Below are 21,106 nucleotides of genomic sequence, written 5' to 3'. Positions count from 1 at the left end.
AGAAGGCTGACTTTCAAAGTCAGCAATGTCTTTATGTAAATGTATTTATTAGTTAATTTTTTATTCTGTGTCCCCCCCCCCCAACAAATAGTGCTCAAGACAGCTCAATGAACTCCCAAGACAACTTACATAGTTAACATTTTAGTAAGATTTTAAAGATTTACTTGAGGAAACTGTGGTGATCCACCTGGATACTGCATTCTTGGTCCTGCAGATGGAGATGCATTCTGGTAGCCTGGTGGCAAGGTGGGATAAGCACTCCCAACATGTCTGTTTGTTTTAAGATTCTGAGGAGCAGAAGGGGGATGTGCAGTTGCTAAAAGAAGAATGTACTCATTAAAATGCAAGCAATAACACTAACATTCCAGTCGTAACAAGGTGGAACTCTCTTCATATTTTTTTCTATATAGCAACCAATATGCACACCACTTTACACGTTCTTTAAAACTCTAGCTCAGTAATGAGGAACCTGCGACTGTGAGTCCAGATTTTGCTGGACTACAACTCCCGCCAGTTCCAGTCAGTATGGCCAATGGTCAAGGATGAGATACCCCCCAGTCCAGCAACATCTGGAGGGCCACAAGCTCCCAATAATCAATACAATCCATACACTGCTGTGATTGAAGTAAAAACACTTTCTGAGTGAACAACTCTGCAGGATATGTGGTTTAAAGAAGACCTAAGGCTTGCATTGCAGCATGCACTTGGATAGATCATACAGCAGCAACAATATCATTACAATCTAACATTAAACAGAACTGAAGTATTTCCATTTCTAACTTGCTAGTCTTAATTTAGGAATACTGTATATGGCCAGAGGGTTTTCATTAATTAGCCAATCAGGAAAAGGAAACATGTTTCAGCTCCTGATTGGCCAACAGCAGCTTAATGACTGTAGTTCTACAAGTGTCAACTGATTCCATTTGCCTGTTTGTCTTCATGCTTTGTGTTTGACCAATTATGTCCTCAAGCAGCACTAGGAGGTCTTAACTGTAATTTGCAATTTCCCCCTTTATCAACTTGCCCAATATAGCATGAGTTCAGTGAGTGACTTAATACTTTCAGGAATATTAATCTTACCTGTTAAATAATTAAAGGTTATTAAAATTAAAAGGAAGTCATTCAACTTAAAGTGGGCTTAGCTTTATACAATGTATAATCTACATATGTTATGTTCACTTTTTAGCTCTGGAAAATAAAAATGTATTCATAATATTTCTTACTGCCCTTCACCATAAGATCCCAAGGCAGATTACAATATAATCCAACAAGCCCAGTGGTTTCTACCATTATAAAAACAAGTAAAACAATTCCAAACAAAAGCAGCACAGTGTTCATTAAAAAATAGGCATGGCTAAAGAGCAGAGGCCAAACTATTACAGACTTCAGTCTCTTGCACCAGAAGGCTTATACATTTTTTCACCCAAAGTCTTACCTGTCACACCATTGCATGGATATTAAACAGGCCCATGTGTTTAGGTTCAGAATGTTTGAAACAGTTAACTCTCCATATATTTACATTTAAGCAATGGAAGAGGCAGGAAGCTGCTGTCATGAAGTAGAAATGTGATGGCTGATAAATTGAAGAAAGTATGTCTTACCCAAGAAGCCTCCTCCTTCTATTGTATCATAATTGTTCTGGACCAACAATCCATCACTGGCAGTGGATGCAGGATCACCTGCCAAGAAAGGCATCTGTTAAAAGCAAATGCTTAAATCTGGTACTTGTGTAGTTCTTGCTTGTTGGTCATTTACCACTAAAAACAATTCTGGATGATATGCAAAGGTTAAATGTTGTTAAGGTTAAATAACCCCCATTATGTACAGCTTTTTCTCAGTCTGGAAAATAATTCTTCAGTCACCCTACATGACAATTCTACCCATTCAAACAGTACAATATCCACAATTCATCAGGCTACCTTTCTGCAGCATGCTTACATGAATGATGAGAGAAGGGATGTGTAGAAGTCACCTTTAACAGACTCTTTCTAAATGCACTTTCTGGTACAGAAACATGTAAATATAGAAATACACAGCCTGATAAAATTGGTGGCTACCCCATGGCCTCTGTCGTACAGTACTGCAGAAGTAAGGTTAACAGTAGTCCTATAAATCCAGTAAGGCATAAGCTTTTTGGCACATAAAATAACACCCTGAGTTTAAGTCAGATCCTAAGGGATAACTATTTGAAAAGCAAAGCTGCTTAAGAGTATTCAAAGATACTTGCAGCCAGGATTTCATTATTCTGGCCTATTTTGAAAACAAAGGTGGCCTGTTCTTCCCTCCAGATTCCTTTGATTAGACTTGAACCAGATGAATATTTCTTATTTTAGAAAAATAAGAGTGAATTGGAAGTTATGAATGGATAAAGACTGCCACCTCAAGTTTACGATAAATCAATGCAATCCTATGCATGGTAACTCAATAGGGCTTACTCCCTAGTAACCATTTAGGATTTCAGAATCTTGCATAGATTTCCTTCCATATAATAATATTTTAATACATAAGCAACAACATCCAAGTTATAACATTCAAGATATAACAAGAGCTGAAAGAGGGTAGGGCAAGGCTATGGACAACATTAAAAGTAGAGATACCCAACCCTGATTTCTGCTGATTCCTTCCTCCCATGCCATGTGGGAGGGTCCCCTGACTGCTGTTGTCAATGGTCACTCCAGAGGTTGTTGAACTATAACGCCCATCAATCCCAGCCAACATGACCAATAGTAAGGGATTAGAGGAGCTGTAGTTTAACAACATCTGGAGGGCACGAGGTTGAGGAAAGCTAATTTATGTTCTAATTGAATTGCTAAGACTATACAGTACTTTTAGATTTTTAATGCCATCTTTAATCCCACCCATCCCCTACACACCTCTGGATCAATACACTTGCCTTTAAGAGCTTATACCTGTATAAATATATTATGGTGCAACAAGACTCTTGTTTTTGCTGTTTAATAGAGCAACACTGATACCCTACTAATCCTTAGCAATAACATTAAATAACATTTCCTTATTACAGGATAAATTCCTTACCTCCTTGTGTATTTGATGAATTCTGTAAAGCTTGGGGTGCCATGCTTGTTGGAGGAGCCATGGGCCATGTAGAGGCTGGAGTGCTAACTGGAGGAGATCCTAAAGGAGGTCTAACTGGCGAATATGTTAACTGATTACCTGGAAGAGGAACAGAACCTGCAAGAATCATCAGAACATAGAGTCAACATTGCTTCTGATTTGTTTTATTTTTGTACAGAACCAACCAAGAGGGTTTAATAAGTGCATTAAATTTCTTCTACATGAGGGATATTTCAGGTGAACTTAATAAAATTAAAAGCCAAACTCATTCTACTCCCCTTTTCAATAGAATCTGCATATTGATCCAAAGAGCAGGTGTAGGAATATGCACAGAAGTCTTCATTGGGCAGAATGGCCAGGGATGATGATGATGATAATAATAATAATAATAATATAGTAATAATATATCACTCACAATGCAATCATGTCATACAAAACTGCTAAGACAGGTTGAGGGAGTTCACTTAGAATATTGGTGCTAATTAGTGTAGCGTGAATATTGTGAAATGCATTTGGCTACCCACACCACCAGGTTTAGCCCTGTTCATTTTGTTTCATACAAGTGTAACAAATCACTCTGTAGGTAAGAGCTACACATGGTGTAACCCCCATCCATATGAAACATTCTGTCTATAATGCCACAAGGTACAACATATACAATGATGTAGCAGGGATAAAATGTTCTCCCCACCCACCTTTTTCTCATACCAGCAACAATGAAGCATCTACTTGTCTGTTGCAAAATGCTTGCACTACTGGAACCATTAGCACAATGTTGAATTTCACCCAGTGCTTTTTATCTTAAACAATGTTTAGGGGTACGCTCATTTTCCTACTCATATTGAAATACTGCCCCTCCATGAGGCCAAACTTAGATACACAAAATGTTTAGAGGTATGTGTATCCCTGCCTCCCCCCCCCAAAAAAAGCACTGATTTCCACCCACATGAGAACACATGAGAACATTTATTCGTTTTTCCAGAATTGATTGCTTTTAAGTACATCATTATTTCAAAAGTCTGGACTCAAGAATGCTCAAGATGAATGACAGTCAATATTCTTTGCTACTCCAGTTGCAGAAATATATTGGGAGAATTTATTTTCTTACCTGGCTTTGTATAGCTGTTTTGAACTGGAGGACCTCCAGCAGAAGAAATATGATAGCTTGCTGATGGATTTGTATTCCCTGATGAAGGTAACAATGGCTGAGTTGCCCCTGCATGAGCAAAATGGTTTGGCTGAGAGCCCATTGCTGGCTGAATTGAAGGAGCCTGTCCGTACTGCCAGTTTGAGTGTGCTGGGAGATTAACTCCAGAATGAAAGCTACCTGCAGAGCTTGATGCAGCAGCTGAGTTCTGCGATAGAGGAGGCATCTGGGCAACAGGTCCCTGTTGTGCTGTTGCTAGAGAAGCAGATCCAATAGGTGGCCGATTAAGAGTCTGCCCAGGTCCCTGATAATTACTAAAAGGTGAAGCGTTCTGAGGTGCACCATAGTTATAGGGTCCAGAAGATGTATTCACCAGGTTCTTTGCAGGCGCTTGCTGAGAATACATGCCTGGGACAAAAGAATTGTATCCCTGTCCACCTGGTAAGCGTGATGAATTCACCATTGGGTTTTGTACAGGACCTGGGGAAGGAGGAAAATCATTGAATGAATGCTATATATTCTTGCCATTGAGGAATGCAAACGTTTCAGGAACAGAAACTAAATTTTCCTGAAGATACAAGTTAAAGGCAGAGAGAAAGCCACCAGGAAAAGCAGTAACTATATGCAATTTTTGCCGATTTGCTTCACATTAATTATAAAGCCCCCATATCATTGTTCACAATGGGGTATAATTCCATAAAAAGAACTACCGTATTTTTCGCTCTATAACACGCACTCGACCATAACACACACGTAGTTTTTAGAGGAGGAAAATCCGTAGGCATGCCACCCGTAGGCATTCCCTCCATAACACACAAAGACATTTCCCCTTACTTTTTAGGAGGAAAAAAGTGAGTGTTATGGTGCAAAAAATACGGTAACATGTTTAAGATTTTGCACAAACAAAAAGGTATGCAATCACTACTGCACAAAAAGTGCTTGGTTGCACAAAAAGAAGGGAAGCTTACACCAAGGCAATTCACAACCCACTGCTCCTCACTATATTTCCCTGTGACCTTAAAAATCTTCTCCAAAGGTTCAAAGAACCCTTAGTAAAGGCCTTTGGTGTGAGATGGGGAGCTACCAGCGGAGACAGGAAATAGCCCCAAATCAAGCAGATACCCTTTCCATTAGCACTGTAGCATTATAGCAAGCTGATTGGCACATGGTTACACAAGGGAATGGAATTACTGGTAAGTCATGTTAACTCCCTGAATCACCAACCTAGGTGTCATGCAGGAGACATGTGAAGCAGGTCTGTAGTTGGGATAAGGGAGATTGCCCCCCAAATTCTCTGCACCCCCTAACTTTTAATGAACTGATAATTAAAATTATTTTAGAAAATGAACATGACAACCTTTGTTTTTCTTCTTAAATATGCTCTTATTTGGGATGGTACTGGAGCAGAATCTGCCTACCATTAAACATCACGTGACAAGGGTAAGATACATTAAAATGGAAAGACGGAAGATTGACAGAGCTGGTCAATTTTTTCTTAAGTATCTAAATTCACCAATTAGGTGAGTTATTGACCACTGCACTCATAAATCAAAAAACACATTCAAGGAGACATACAATACTGTTATATCTGTAGCTTGCAAACATTTGCTCAAGCACTGAATGAGGACAATTTGAATCCACTCGTTGGAATACTGAAACACAACCCACAACTACTTGAAATCAGAGCTTGAGTTGGTAAAATCCTTTACTGAAGAATGTCCATCGTTGGTGCAATCTGCATACGAGCTCACAAAATATGGAACAGCATTTCCAGGACATGGTCTTTTCATTAAGACTGCACTGACTATTCTAAGCAGTATGTCAACAGCTGAAAACTGCTTTCCTAATTTAACACTAGTTTTAGGTTCATAAGGGACGCAGGTGGCGCTGTGGTCTAAAGCACTGAGCCTTGGGCTTGCCAATTGGAAGGTCAGCGGTTCAAATCCCCATGACGGGGTGAGCTCCCGTTGCTCAGTCCCAGCTCCTGCCAACCTAGCAGTTCAAAAGCACATCAAAGTGCAAGTAGATAAATAGATACCACTCCGGCAGGAAGGTAAACAGCATTTCCATGCACTGCTCTGGTTTCACCAGAAGCGGCTTACTCATGCTGGCCACATGACCCGGAAAAACTGTCTGCGGACAACCGTCGGCTCCCTCGGCCAGTTAAGCGAGATGAGCGCCGCAACCCCAGAGTCATTCATGACTGGACTTAACTGTCAGGGGTCCTTTACCCCCTTTTTTTTAAGGTTCACAGCTATTGCCAGTACTGTAATAATGTAAAGCAGAGCTTGCTCTTTTAAGCAGTAACGTCATGACGATAGCATTGGTCTTAGATTCACTACATTCTGCAGCATCGAAAACAATAAAACTTTTGTTATAAATTGTAAGAATACTGCTGAAGCTCATTCTTGACTTTCTACAAGTAGTTTGTCTTGTTTTTTTTACCTTTTTTGTTAATTGATTGCAAGAAAAGTAGCAATTGTCGAAGTTGCTTAGTGAAATATTTTGAATGTACACAAGCTGAAGTACAGTTAAAGGTTAAATAAAAACAGTTTACAATTTTGTCTTTAAAAGTCCTACAGACCAGATAAATGCCCTATTGCTTTTTTGGTGCCCCTTCCCAAAATGTTTAGGCTTCCTATGGGCATGATATGGAATGTATCACAACAGTTTTGATTGATACTTTAATGCAGCCACAGAGAGCTCCATGTTTGATCAGAGAAGTGGGAAGGGGATGCTTAGCCCTAAAAAAAATCCAACTCTCCCATCCAGGATATTTTTCTCCCCAAAGAGGAAATATTAAGTTGACCTGATGTCGCCCCTACAAAGGTGAAAGAAGAAGGGGGCATGACCATCCCAAACTACTGCTTTGATCAAATTTAGAACCTGCTGCAACTGCATTAAACTGAAAACAGAACAGGAGCTGTCAGCAGATGTTCCCCATGTATGCTGTGTCACATCTGGTTTGGCTCCAAGCCGCCATGAGGCAGTAAGAGAGGGGACCATGGTATAGTTAATTTGCTTCAGCCACAGGCCATACACAAACAAATGCAGGCATAAAACAAAAACACAAAACAGGCAGAAACAGATAAGATGAAAGAACAAATAACTGCAGGAGTCTTTCCTGTTATTGAAGAGTCACAGCAAATACCACGACCCTGATCCAAGTAACAGATCAAGAGCATCAGGCTCAAAAAGAATTTTGCCAAGGAAGATGTGGTGACTGTGCAGTCTGCTTATTTTCATTATAAAAGGACTTGTTTTGTAGATTTTACCAAATTTATCAGCTGGAGGACAAATATATTTCCAATACTTGCAGTTGATGAATAACTAAGCAAGTAACGAATAATGCCGTCAAAGGTGACACAAAGGTGCAAACTGAAGGGGATTTCCAATATTTCTAATGCAGAACTGCATGTGGTATTTTGTAGAATGTGAGAATGATAAACACTTGGGTTGCTCAACACAACTGTTAATATCAGTTAAATAATTTCCAGCGACATTTTAGTACATAAACACAACATGCGGCCATCTTCATGTAGCCCATCCATCCCACTAAGACAGAATTATTGCATTTAAGTCCCAGCATTACAAAGGATGCTCAAAATTGAGAAAACTCATGAACAAAAATCCACAAAACATCACTGCAAAACTCTTGTATCATATGACTAACTGGTAGGTTGAGCTGAGTACATTCTGTACAACAGATTTTGGGGAGTCTGCTTTGGATCTATTGGCAATATAACTCTATACTTGAAAAGGTTCAAATGCACGTACAATTCTACCCCAAGTATTACTTCACTTCAGAGAAAATACTCATGGAGAGCTGGGGTGCCTAGAATAGTTCTTAAAAACTTTTCTGAAAAAATTCAGTATCAGAAAGCCCATCATTCTCTCAAATTGTAGCTTAAGACCAGAGGCATAATTTGGACAATAATCTTTAATAAAGGGCAATCTGCCAAAATAGTTCCCTCAAAAAGTTTGGGCATGAAATGCTGACTATCTTTTAATTTTTAATTTTTAGATAGGTTATCTTGAAACAGATGTTTATTTGTTCAGTTTCATGGCTGGTGCACAAATATAAGTTTAGTTTCGTCATCAGTAATGTTCAGCAAAATACAATCTGTTTCTAAAAAATTAACTTGGTTTTTTAAAAACAAAATGCTAAGATCTATGAGAAATAAGTTCCACATCTTCTATTTTACCACCACTGTGCCCTAGGTCTCTATGATGGTGCGATCCGAAAAATGGGTGTGAGGGACCTAGTTTTAGATAGGTAACAGAGTAAATAACTAAATACAACAAGTGATAATCTGACCAGTACAGAGTAATTTTTACAGAGCTGTACCCAAGGGAACAGACATTTTGACTAGCCATCATTCAGAAGGCTGGCAGCGTCTCTAAAATACATTTTGCTGAGGTTTCATGGGCCTCTGAATCTTAATGTGACTGCAGGGCCAAGTCTACCTCCTTTCATGGGAAAGACTGGAATCAAAGGTCCACAATGTCATTGCTACAAAGCATGTTCGTTATTCTGGCAGGAACTCTTCTCACCCTTCTCTGGAGAAGGAAAGGGGCTTGGGAAATCTCTCATCTATGCTGGGTTTTGGATGCAGTAAGGAATCGTTTTACTTCCAAGTGTCACCGACAGCCAGAATAAGGTGACAAACATCATGCCCTCTCTCCACCCCCTCCCCAATGCTTACCTCAGTAAAAGCTCTGCTCAACAGTAGTGGGCAGATATTTGTGTATAATCTGAACAAGTACAAATCAAATCTATATTGTGGAATAAAGATATTAAATAATACCTACCACACAGCATAATTTTTACTGGGAAAATCATTCCCCATGCATGCAAATGCCCTAGCCATTAAAATAATTTGGTAGCCAATATAATTTTTAAGGTGTGTATTCTATGTATAGTGTAACTGCCAAACATAAGTAGTCTAAGATACTCTTTCGTATTTGATTTTCAGTTTCAAGATGACAACTCATCAATTCAGTCAATTCTCAAACTGATCTGTACTTCCTGTTTTTCAGAAAACAGCAAGATCCCACACTTTTGAACAGTCAAGTGAGCTCTCATTGATTTCTGATTCCTCAAGCCAGATTTCATGAAGATCAGTAAATTTAGGAATGCACTTTCCCTTCCCATCCCCAGCTAATATCCTGCAGTTGTTCCAGGACAGGACTGTAAGGGAACTGCAATCCACATAATTTTGAAAAGTAATCAAATGACACAGAGTATGTGAAGTTGCCATAAGACAAAATTACCTGTGGAAGGACCAAACTTATGGGTGCTATGAACAGGGGTATACCAGAATAGAATTGCACCTGTATACACTTCAAAGCTGGAGTTCAAAGCTGAATTCTGCTCTTCCATTCTTTAGAGCTTGCCACTCTTCTCTTACAACATATACAAGTGTTGTAAGCATTCTTTGTTAAGAAGATCTGCATCGAGCCAGATGTGTTCTGGAGAATATCCAGATATCCTTGTAATACTTAGGTTAAGTATTTAGGTTAGGTTAACCTAAATACTTAGGTTAAGGAGAAATAAAAACACTTCCCAATACAAAACAAATATACAGTCAACCTTTGGTTCCCGAATCCTCCTCTTTGGAACGTATCGGCTCCCAAATGGCAAAAACACGTAAGTAAATGCTTCAGTATTCGAATGTTTTTTGGAAACTGAACATCTGACACGGCTTCCGCTTGAGTGCAAAAAGCTCTTGCAACCAATCGGAAGCTGTGCCTCGGTTGTGAAACATTTCGGAAGTTGAACGGTCTTCTGGAATGGATTATGTTCAGCAACTGAGGTTTGACTGTACCACAAAAGTATAATAAATAAAATAAATGAATTGAAACAATACTAGACAGCAAAATTACAAAATTCAAATCAAGATACAGGATTGGTATCAGTATAAGGCAGGTGTGGGGAACTGGGCATTCATCATGATGGATCCCCAATTCCCCACCCACCCGGGCAGGGTTACTTTGACAGGTGAGAGAGACCACCTACCTGTCATAACATAAGGATACAGATGGGAAGCACACCTTCAAACAGGTTTGCTATAACCGTTCCTCCAAACTGCATTTCCCCCTCTGCATGCATCTGCAGAAGGATCAATGCACTATTTGGAAGAAGTGGTCTGAATTCAAAGCTTGCTCCAAACACATATAGTCCCCCTCAACTACACTATTTTGGTCAAAGAACTCCCTAGTATAGCCAGTCGGAATGGGACTCCCTGCCAGTAGCTATCAATTGGCACTGGCAGGGAGCACCACTTCCAAAAGAATGATCAGGACCTCAGCCCTCATTTGTTCCTTTGTAGCCAAATCCATACCTGTCTCACACCTGATACCACTAATTACATGAGATGTGGGGCAAGTGGATGTGCTTTGTGGATAAAGGCCTCAAAAACCAAATTGGGACTCATGGCAGGCTTAATTAGGCCCACAGGCTGGAAGTTTCCCACTGCTAGAATATGTTGTCCCAGGAGTCATGAGAATAAATGAGAACAGCAAAAGTGAGAACATCAAGAGATGCAAAGTATCAAGGGTAAGTCCAATGAGAATTCTCTGGGAATGAAATGAATCACTAGAGTATAAAGGATGTGGAGGAATAAATACGTGTGTCATGTAAGGCCGGAACAGGCACGTTTTGCTGGAATCTCAGGTCTGCTCAGAAGCTCACAAACTGAAAGACCTGGGAAGTTCTACAACTACATTCATCCTTACACACAGTCTTTAGATTTTGGGGTCCTATTCAGACAATTAAACATGGCCTTCCAGACAGCAAACCACAACATCAGCTCACACAATGACTGGGGCTATGCTGCTGGCCTTGCACAGTGGTGGTATGGGTGTTAAAGGGATGTGGGCCAGCAGTATGCCTGACAGGTGTAAAGGATGGGTATTTATTTACTCTGCCAAAACGTTCCTTTAAGACAGTGTTTCCCAACCTTGTGCCTCCAGCTGTTTTTGAACTACAATTCCCATCATCCCTTGCCACTGGTCTTGCTAGTCAGGGATGATGGGCGTTGTAGTTCAAAAACAGCTGGAGGCACAAGGTTGGGAAACACTGCTTTAAGATGTTGTTGCTGTTTAGTCATTTAGTCGTGTCCGACTCTTCATGACCCCATGGATCAGAGCACGCCAGGCACTTCTGTCTTCCACTTCCTTCCGCAGTTTGGTCAAACTCATGTTAGTAGCTTTGAGCACACTGTCCAACCATCTCGTCCTCTGTCGTCCCCTTCTCCTTGTTCCCTCAATCTTTCCCAACATCAGGGTCTTTTCCAGACAGTCTTTTCATCTTATGAGGTGACCAAACCAATTCCTAATTCCACAAGAAAAGAACTCTCCCATTATCGGGAAGCATCACACTAGCCTGATATTTTGCTCCTTTCCCTCACATATTCCAGTGGCCTCAGGGCCTCTCTAGGCATAACTAGAAACCTTGGTTTTCTGCTAAACAAATCTCCTCCAATTATGCATATAAATAAATAAATGAAGGGCAGGAGGAGCTCGTTCATGTTTCCCATTATGTCTGATCCAGGCCACTGGTTTCCCTGTTTCAGCTTGTTCTAAACTTACTTCTTCTTTATTCCATCTATACTTACACATAATTAAATTCATTTGTTCAGAACTGTGCATTTTTAACAGCAGCACTTTTTTGGCAACCTACTCTCTGCTTGTAGATTGTTCTATTTAGAGTACAAGTTGTTCAGAAGAAGGGCTGTCTTTATGCTATATGAGCCATTCATGATTTTGGCAAAACACAAGCCACATTCAAGTATCCAAACTTTACTTAGAATCTCTTATGAGACAAATAATTAAATGATTTTATAAAACAACAATCTTTTAAAGCTAGCCATTTCAACTGCAGATATTCAAGTATAAATGTGCAGCTATTTAAGCGTAGGAGCCGTACTTCGGGGGGGGGGGGCAATCAAGATCCTCCAATCACCACATAAACATAGTGCCACATAGGCAAACCAAGTTCAAAATGGTGACTGAGGCCTCAAGGATATTTCAGCTAAGTGAAGATATTCCAAAATGCCACACTGAATCTGTAACCTTATTTCCTCACTTGATTCCAAAACAAGAAATGTTCCTTTTTAAGGTGCTACACAGATTTCAGATACTGTTTAGAAATATGATCAAGAGTGAGCAACTTGATTTTATGTGAACTTAATGTGCAGCACTCTGCTGCTACATAGAGGCAGCATTGGGTCATATAGGCAGAACTGTTCAGAGCTTTATATGCCATGGTTTACAAAACTCAAGACACGACACGTCTCAGCAATAATTCCTTGGTTTGATGTTTGCTTGCAAACCAGGATGACTGGCATTAAGTTAGTGTTTCCCAGTTGGTATGTAATGGGAACTCTGGCTTAACAGAAGACAGAATGTTTTTGCTATAGGTAGCATGCAACAGGAAGAGGAGGGATAGGGAAGAACATACTGTACTTCCATGGTGTATGTCTATGGTTTTCCATGGTTGTCCATGGCTTATGAAACTGTAGATAATCCAAATGTTGCCACCAGCCATAGCATTTTATTATTCCAAATAATGAAGTTCTGTGGTCATTCCCATAAATCCTGTAATTACTAAGGACTGGTGAAATCAGTAAGAAAAGTCTCTTTCAGACAACAGAAATCCTGAAACTGGGGTGCATAAGAAGGGCCTGCTGGATCAGGCCAATGACCCATCTAGTCTAGCATCCTATTCTCACAGTGATTACCTATGAGAAACCAGCAAACAGGATTCAAGCACAAGAGCACTCTCCCCTCCTATGTTTTCCAGCAAGTACAATTTAAAGATATATAGCAAATGCTTTCTATCGGCCCCATCCAACCGCATAAATGCACAGTGGACCAGATCTAAAGGTTACGAATTGTGTTGCTTAACCCAGAAACATCTGTAGATGTACCTGTGGGTGAAGGGGCATAGTTCAGACATGTATCCACCCAGTCTCAGATTATAGTTATGCTCAGCAGTAAAAGCAGACTTGAGCAATCAGTCAGATAAAAGAGATCTGATGTTATACTTTGTATCCAAATACTTACACCAGCAGTTCTTGGTCATGATCCACCTAGATTCTTTGTAGCAGATGAAGAACACAAACTAAAGCTACTACCACACTGCATGCAGCCCTCCTCAAGTCAAGCCCTTCATTCTTACAAAAAAACTCTGGGGCGGTTATACCGAAGAAGCAACTTATCATTGACCAAGTGATTGTGAAATAGAGAAACTACCTTTAAAAGGTTACATGAGCAGCTGGCTGTACAGAGCAGTCACTCGACACTTTCTCCTTTTGTTCTGCATTAAGAAGGAACGTTTCGCTCTTAAGGGTGCCACCAGGGCTCCGAACCCACGCCATTCACAAGCCTCCTAGCAGGAAAACACTAAGGTCTGCCATGAAGCCAAAACCGGATATCAAATCAAGCCTGAACAATAAGAAGAAGAGTGCTACTGCTCAAAGCACTTCCCCATTAGTGACTCGCTACTAGAGAAGCCGCGACTGTGACTTAGGGAGCCGGTCAGGAAACGAAGCCGGAAAGGTCTGGGTCAGGGTTAAGCAGTAGAAACCCTCCCAGGCTCCCAAAGCCGTGTGAGTCGTCTAGCCCTTATTTCTAGCAGCAAGGCGGGCTAACAAACGAGAAGGAAAACCCAGCGCTCCTCATTAGACACATCTAGACAAACACACCCCCCCCCCTAGCTTTGCTGGTGGCGCTCCCTCGCCTTGCGCCCCGTCCCAAGGGCCCTTCCAGGCGCCAGCGCCGGCATGTTGGGGTCCTCCGCGCAGTCCGTGCGCTGCCCCCACCCGACCCCACCCGGACGCGGCCGGGCCTCACTCACCGTTGCTGTACGGCTGCTGCTGCGGCGGCTGCCCAGCTCCGTTCTGGCTGCTGTAGGCGGCTGGTCTCCCCGGCTGGGCCATGGTGGCGGCGGCGGCGGCGGCAGGAGGGTCGTCGGTGCGCGGGCTCCCGTGACTGCGCGCCCGGCCCCAGCGCCAAGCCCAGAGTGGGAGGGCGGGGAGGCGCTCACCCTCCTCACACCGGAAGGGACCGGACGCAGCCGCGCAAGCGCACTTCGTACACGTGGCACTTCCGGGGACAGAGTGAGCGAGAGGGGTCGTGGGCGGGGCTTATGGCTGAAGAGCAGCGGCCCGGGAGAGATGGAGGCGGGGGTACTTAAAGGGGCAGGACGGCGAGCGCGCTGCCCCGGACTTTTGCTTGTTGTTCTAGTCAACCTCGGCCCTCCAGATGTTTTTTTGGCCTACAACTCCCATGATCCCTAGCCAGCAGGACCAGTGGTCAGGGATGATGGGAATTGTAGTCTCAAAAACATCTGGAGAGCCGAGGTTGAGGAAGCTTGTCTATTCTGTATCAGTTCGTTGCAACCGAGCTCGCCAGTGTCTATTTTCAATGCAAGACCTGACCCACAGTAATTCTGCGCGACGAACAAATATTAGGGTATCTCTGAGGATGTGCAGAGTGAGCTTTCTTCGCCGTCGAATAACCACCACCAGCCAGACCCAGCGTGTTTGGGCTTGGGCCGTGGGCGGGGTGGGGGTGTTCTTGTTGCTGCTTGTTTTATAGACACTGGTGTTTGAATGTACTGTATTTCTTTTAGATAGTTATCTAAATGTTGAGGGTATGGTTGCTTATGAGTTATTTTGCATTCTGCAGGCAAAACGGTCACTTCCAAATCATTCTACATTATCTTTTAAGAAACCTTTAGATCGTGTGGAAATAACTACTTACTCCCTGTTACATACACTATATTATTTTGGGAGTGCAGGCTTTGGGACTTGCCTGTTGGTATAAGTTGAAATGTTCATTACTGTATACAGAATCGTCGATGAGTTAAAAGTTATTTTCTCCCCTCCAGTGAGCTGAAACAAAGTTGAAAACTTTTTTCAGGCCACTCCTCATATAGTGGCACCAACATGACAGTGATAGGTTCCCCCATCAGCCAGAGGATTCAGGTTTTCAGATATAAGGGCACTCCACCACATTCTACTCTTTTTTTGCTGAAAAATAAATAAATATAAACAAGTATGTCAAAAGTGCTATCAAGTGGCTTTTATTTTCATTATATTTAAAAAGGAAACCAAGATACTACACATCTGTGGTCTTTTTTTAACCATTTGACTAATCGTATCATTTATTGAAAGAATTCAACCACTATGATGTATTTAAATATGTGCCTCAATCTAGTATTTCTATTATAAATTAACATAAATCATTATAATAGTTTCAGGTAGGTAGCCGTGTTGGTCTGACGCAGTCGATATATATATATATATCTCCAGTAGCACCTTAAGACAGTGTTTTTCAACCTTTTTTGGGCAAAGGCACACTTGTTTCATGAAAAAAATCACGAGGCACACCACCATTAGAAAATGTTAAAAAATTTAACTCTGTGCCTATATTGACTATAAAGTAATTCTCTTGAATAGGAACCAAATAAACACAAAAAAGTATTTTATAATTACTTTATTATGAAATAGTAAGTAAACAGAAATATGAAAAATTATAAAATACTTTATTTTAAAATCTTTCGAATTTTTCAATTTTTCCCACGGCACACCAGGCAACATCTCGCGGCACACTAGTGTGCTGCGGAACAGTGGTTGAAAAACACTGCTTTAAGAGACCAACTAAGTTTGTTCTTGGTACGTATAAGCTTTTGTGTGCATGCACACTTCTTCAGATACCTAGTAGTGTTAATGCATTAGTTCCTTCCTCAGAGTCATGGCATTACACAGAAAAGTATAAAAGCTTTTTATGTCTTCATCAAATAATGACTGCCACCCATTATCTTCTTGTAAAGTAATGTCAGCCTTCACTTCTACAATGATGTGAATTCTCCACTCTCTTCTAATTTATGTATCAATAGAAGTATAATAAGCATGGTGCTAAGTCTGATTATTTTCCTGTCTGGGAAATACTTTTTCAGGGAGGGTGGTTTCTAGTAATATTTTGTCCATGTTTTCTGGAGAAAGTACAGTGGTAGGGAACCTCTGCATCAGCAGGATTTGACTTGGAAGACCATTTTCACACCAAACTGCTCTACATCTCAATTGTGGTCTCAAAGCAATTTTGCAGGCTCTGCTAATCAAATGTACCTCAGTGTTTGCCAAATCCCTGTGCCAGTGGCGTAGCGTGGGGGGTGCAGGGGGGGCCGGCCGGACCGGGCGCAACTTCTGGGGGGGCGCGCTCGCTGCCTCCGGAGTCGTCGAGGAGCCGCTGCCTGCCATGCCGCCCTGGCTGCTTCAGCCACATCCGACAGCCGGCTCGAGGCTCCTTCCGGCCGGGTCTCCCGACGGGGCGCTGCGGGCGGAGGCTCCGGCACCAAGCGCCACGCGGCCCGGCTCGGGTCGCTGTCTGGACGCGCGCAGCCCGCCAAACGCGCCACCGGCGGCGAATGAAGCGCCCAGCCGGAGCCGCCTGCGCGCCAAGACCGCCCACCCGCCCCGACGGGGCCTGCCCACCCGCGACGGAGGCCGGCCGACGCACTGACCCCAGAGCCGCCCCTCCCCGCGCCAGAAAGAAGCCGCGTTGGGGCTAGCTGGGCCGGGGAGGGAGACCAAGAAGGCTGCGCCGCGACGCCCAAAGACGCGCGTCTTGGCGCAAAGGGGCCCGCGGCACCCAGACGCGGAAGGGACCCTCTCCCCCTGACCCGCCACTGAACTGCAATTCCCATCTCCCTTGGCAAATCCCAGTCCCCAATCCCCAAGATGCTTTATTTGAGGCAGGGGTCCTTTAATTGCAAAAACAACACCATGGAGGGCAGTAGTCACCACGAAGTTTGCCTCAGAGTAGAGCCGTCAGTATTAATGACCATGGTTAGGGGTTAGGGGGCGCAAATTACTTGCCTTGCCCCGGGTTAGGGGGCGCAAATTACTTGCCTTGCCCCAGGTGCTGACAACCCACGCTACGCCGCTGCCCTGTGCCTATGCTAATTGTGTTTTGATTTGTAATTTAAATGCAATAGATACATTTGTGCTGCGTTTCCCTCCTAGAAACAACTGTTAGCAGTTGGGAGGATGACAGTCCATGGACTCTACAGTATTCCAGCCCAGCCTCCTTTTTATAGATATATGGAATGGAATGTAAATGCACCCCATGTTCTGCATCTGCCATCCAAATTGTGATTTAAGCCAGTTTGAAGGTAAGCATATACAGTGGACGCTCAGGTTACGAATGTGATCCGTGTGGGATGCACGTTTGCAACCTGCAGCGTTTGCAACCCGCAGCCGTGCGCCTGCGCACACGAGTTGCGATTCAGCGCTTCTGTGCATGTGCAAAGCATGATTTAGCGCTTCTGCGCATGCGCAACCCCCAAAACCTGGAAGCAACCCGTTTTGGTACTTCCAGGTTTCAGCGGGTCCATAACCTGAAAAAACGCAACCTGAAGCGTCTGTAATCCGAGATATGACTGTACATAAGTATTGCTACACACTACCCCAATCTCTGCGTGGTGCAAGATTCCAGGGGTTTCTAGGTGCTTACCCAGGGTTCATGTTTCATTCAGGAAATGAGGGGTAGCAGAGACTGTAGTGTCTTTATGATATATGGTTTATTTACACATATATACAACCTGGGACTACAATGGAAAGGTTCTCATCATCACACTCCAAGAGGATCTAGCTTCCTCCATAGCTGCAGCCTTGGATTCAAACAGAAATCCAACATGCTCTCAAACATGGCTGTGACCCTCTCTCCAACTTGCTGCATTTTACAGACTGCAACATTGCTGCAAAAACCCAATCCTAAAGTCACCTCTAAAACTCTACCTCAAAACTCTCCTTTGTCTTCCAAACTAAATCTGGGTTGAGGAACGGACCCCTCCCATTTTCTGACTGGCAAAAAGTGCCCTCTGTCTGGCTTTCCTAATGGCCCATTACCTTCCCTTTGTCTTTAGTTAATGGCTAATCTCCCAGGAGATTTCCTGAAAATAGGAAGCTAGTTTGGTCAGTATTTTAACTTTGCTAAATTTTGTGTCTGGCAACCAAATTTAACACCCCAAACACTGATTAAATTTTAACACCTATCAGACCCAAGATTTTAGGGGAATCTTGTACCCACAACTCATAACACTATTATTACAAAGACAGTAGCAAATAATGACTGTTAGTGCACACTAGAGGCAAAAACATTCCTCTTCTTCCAGGCCTTTTGCTAATAAAACAATCTATGGCCTTTTAAACTCTGGGGGTTGGTTTTTTATTGTTGCTACTGTTATGTATTTTTGTGGTTTTAATATTTAAAATGGCCCAGTGATCCTCAGATGAAGGGTAAATAAATTAAATAAAATAAAAGTAGCTCGCTGGTAGGCTTGAATTTATGCAGTTCTTGTGTCAATTTTTTTATTTTTTTTTAGATTAAACTCTGTCACAAGAAGTAAATTCTCAGCTTCAGAGAGTCCCAATACATCCCTTACCTGGGTGGGGATGGAAAGGGTGGGGTTGGAAAATAGGTTTTACAAGGTAATGAAATCAACAAGATTCATTCTGGCTTTTACTGTACACCAAAAAGCGTCCTTAGCAAGTGACTTGTGAAAGAAGACGTTTCCATGATGCAATCTTTCTATCGTGGAGGAAGGCCACAATCATTTTTTGTGTTTAATGGAGGGAGTGTTTAATGACGTGAGAAGAACATGGTTGGTAGATTCCTATGACCGATATCCTGACAATGTTTCTGATGAACGTGGCACATTGGCATGTTGAATTTTCTACAGATGGGCCATTCCCCTGACACAAGGCCACACTGACTAAGCTTTATCCCTATCCCATTAATTAGTCAAGTCTTATTTACCTTGTATTTTCAGGTTTTTTTCTGAAAGGGGAGAAACCAAGCACGAAACTCCAAACCACATTAATTTTACTTATAATTGCCCTGAACAATACAAATGTTACCTAACCCTTTTAAATATTTGCCTAGTAAAGCATTTTCTAATCACAGAACTATTTTACTTTCTAAAATTATTTGGAATGATATTAGTAGAATGATATAGGTTAGTTTAGTGCATTCCATTCTTGGCCCCAGTTACAAAGTTACATGTAAGGATGCCAACCGCTTGAGTTACTTGAGTACAGAAGACATTTGTTGATCAAATACTGAAAACTTAAACTATGCAACAGCTGAAAGTTAAGGAAATATTATACAATGGGAAGAAACAAGGTAATCAGGCATTCTTTTTCTCATGCTGCAAACAATACTTTGCAAAATAAGACTACCAGATTATTTACCAAGACTTCCTGAATGCAGCATTTCAGTGCCCAGATTATTATCTTTACATCCAGCTAATATACCATGCTTACAAAGAAGAACCTAGCAATTGGACCTTACTTATATTCACATCCTAACCACAATTCAGCACACAATTAAGATGATCTAATGAAATCAGTGGGCTTAAGGCTATGATCCTTTGCAGAGTTGCTAACAATCCCTTTGCATCCTGGAAATCTACCTAATTTGATGTTTGACTGAAGTGTCCCAGGGTGTAAGATTAGCTTTCTAAAAAACAATGCATGACCAAAACCAGATATATAATTATATAATGCTAGCAAAATGTTTAACATTTCAACAAGTGAGTCACTTCGAGGAAAGGCTTGTACCAGTATATTAAAGGGTAGCAGGGGCACCCCACTTCACCAACTACCTCACCCCAATGTTGCCCGATAAGCTATCTTTACCAGGTAGCATCCTAACAGAGCTAAATGCCCAATGGCCTCTACCCTCTGCTTTTCCCCCTTCTTCCCATCTCTCCCGCCCCCATCTCCAAATTATCGCTTCATGTACCCTGGCAACAATGTGCACCCTTCTTGTGCACCCTGAGAGCCTGTTCCTTCAGTCCAGAGGATCTGAATGAGGAAGGGCTATTGTGTCTGAGCTTTTCAAGTTCCCTGCTCCCTACTGAAAGTCCCATTCTGAGGGCAGCTGAAGCCAGATCATAACAGTGTTAGGCAAAGGGATTCCTACTTCCCACACCCTGGCAACAAACATACAAACACATGTGGCAATATCAAAGTCCTTATTGCATAGCATCTGGGGTGGAGGAGATCCTGAAAGGGAAAGGCACAGACTGTGTGGCAAACCAGCCATCATCATTGGTTATTTTCTGTACTGCTTTTTGGTCACAGCCCCCAAAGTGATGAACTGATTACTACAAAGAAAATATAGCAAAACTACAGTAAATACAAATGCAAAAGTACAATGCAATAAATATAAAATAAAATAAAATAGCAACAACCCAGACATACTAGCAGGGCTCTTGTGAGTTACAGTGGTTTGACAGACCCCAGGGTAGCAGGAACACTTTCACCTGCTGCATAACTATTACCTGGGAGTAAACTTCATTTAATTCAACAGGACTTACTTCTGAGTAGACATGGTTAGGCTTGCGCTGCGAAGAACTCAACGCAAGGCCTAGTGATATCTAGGACTACCAGATCTAGTAATATCTCTCATTTTTCAAATGTTGCTCTTGGCCCCGTGGTAAATATTGGGGGGGGGGCTTGGAACCCTAAAACACCCAACTATAATAAAAGGGTGAGGAAATAAGGAGTGGATGCAGCCTGCCTAACAAAGGATCTGAAGGAGTAACCGCGGATTTGGGTTGAAGCCGCAGCTCTCCTTTCTCCAGCGAGACCCCCCTCCCATAAGTACTCTTGAGGGGAAAGGACCATCTTTCCGAATAGACCCCTTGATAGCAGCTATAGGGTGATGGTGGCGGTTGTTTTCTGAACGAGAAGCGGCTGGAACAGGAGCAGCCTTCGTTGGGGGGCGGGATGCTCGAGGGGGACCCAGCCAGAGGCAAAACGCCCCACCAGCCGACCCCGACCATCCACAGCAGAAAGAGGAGGCGGC

At 42.4% G+C, this 21,106-nt stretch overlaps 1 protein-coding gene across 2 annotated transcripts in view; it reads right to left on the bottom strand.

Annotated features, from left to right (window-relative positions):
* The window catches only part of SEC24A (SEC24 homolog A, COPII coat complex component), a 34,186-nt gene extending 19,905 nt beyond the window's left edge, over positions 1–14,281 (bottom strand). The window contains exons 1-5 of one of the 2 annotated variants that reach the window (XM_081851165.1): positions 14,085–14,281; positions 4,184–4,702; positions 3,037–3,174; positions 1,602–1,679; positions 165–316 (exon numbers count right to left, since the gene is read on the bottom strand). In XM_081851165.1, the coding sequence (XP_081707291.1) occupies positions 165–316; positions 1,602–1,679; positions 3,037–3,174; positions 4,184–4,702; positions 14,085–14,166 (969 nt within the window). In that variant the 5' untranslated portion in view covers positions 14,167–14,281. Of the gene's footprint in view, positions 1–164; positions 317–1,601; positions 1,680–3,036; positions 3,193–4,183; positions 4,703–14,084 lie in introns of both variants that reach the window. The other variant, XM_081851164.1, reaches the window with a different exon arrangement.
* Positions 14,282–21,106: the final 6,825 nt, after the last annotated feature.

The sequence above is a fragment of the Podarcis erhardii genome (assembly GCF_964252035.2).
Source record: "Podarcis erhardii genome assembly, chromosome: 2".
NCBI lineage: Eukaryota > Metazoa > Chordata > Lepidosauria > Squamata > Lacertidae > Podarcis > Podarcis erhardii.
Note: the sequence above shows the minus strand (reverse complement) of the source record. Positions and strands in the feature narration are given on the sequence as shown.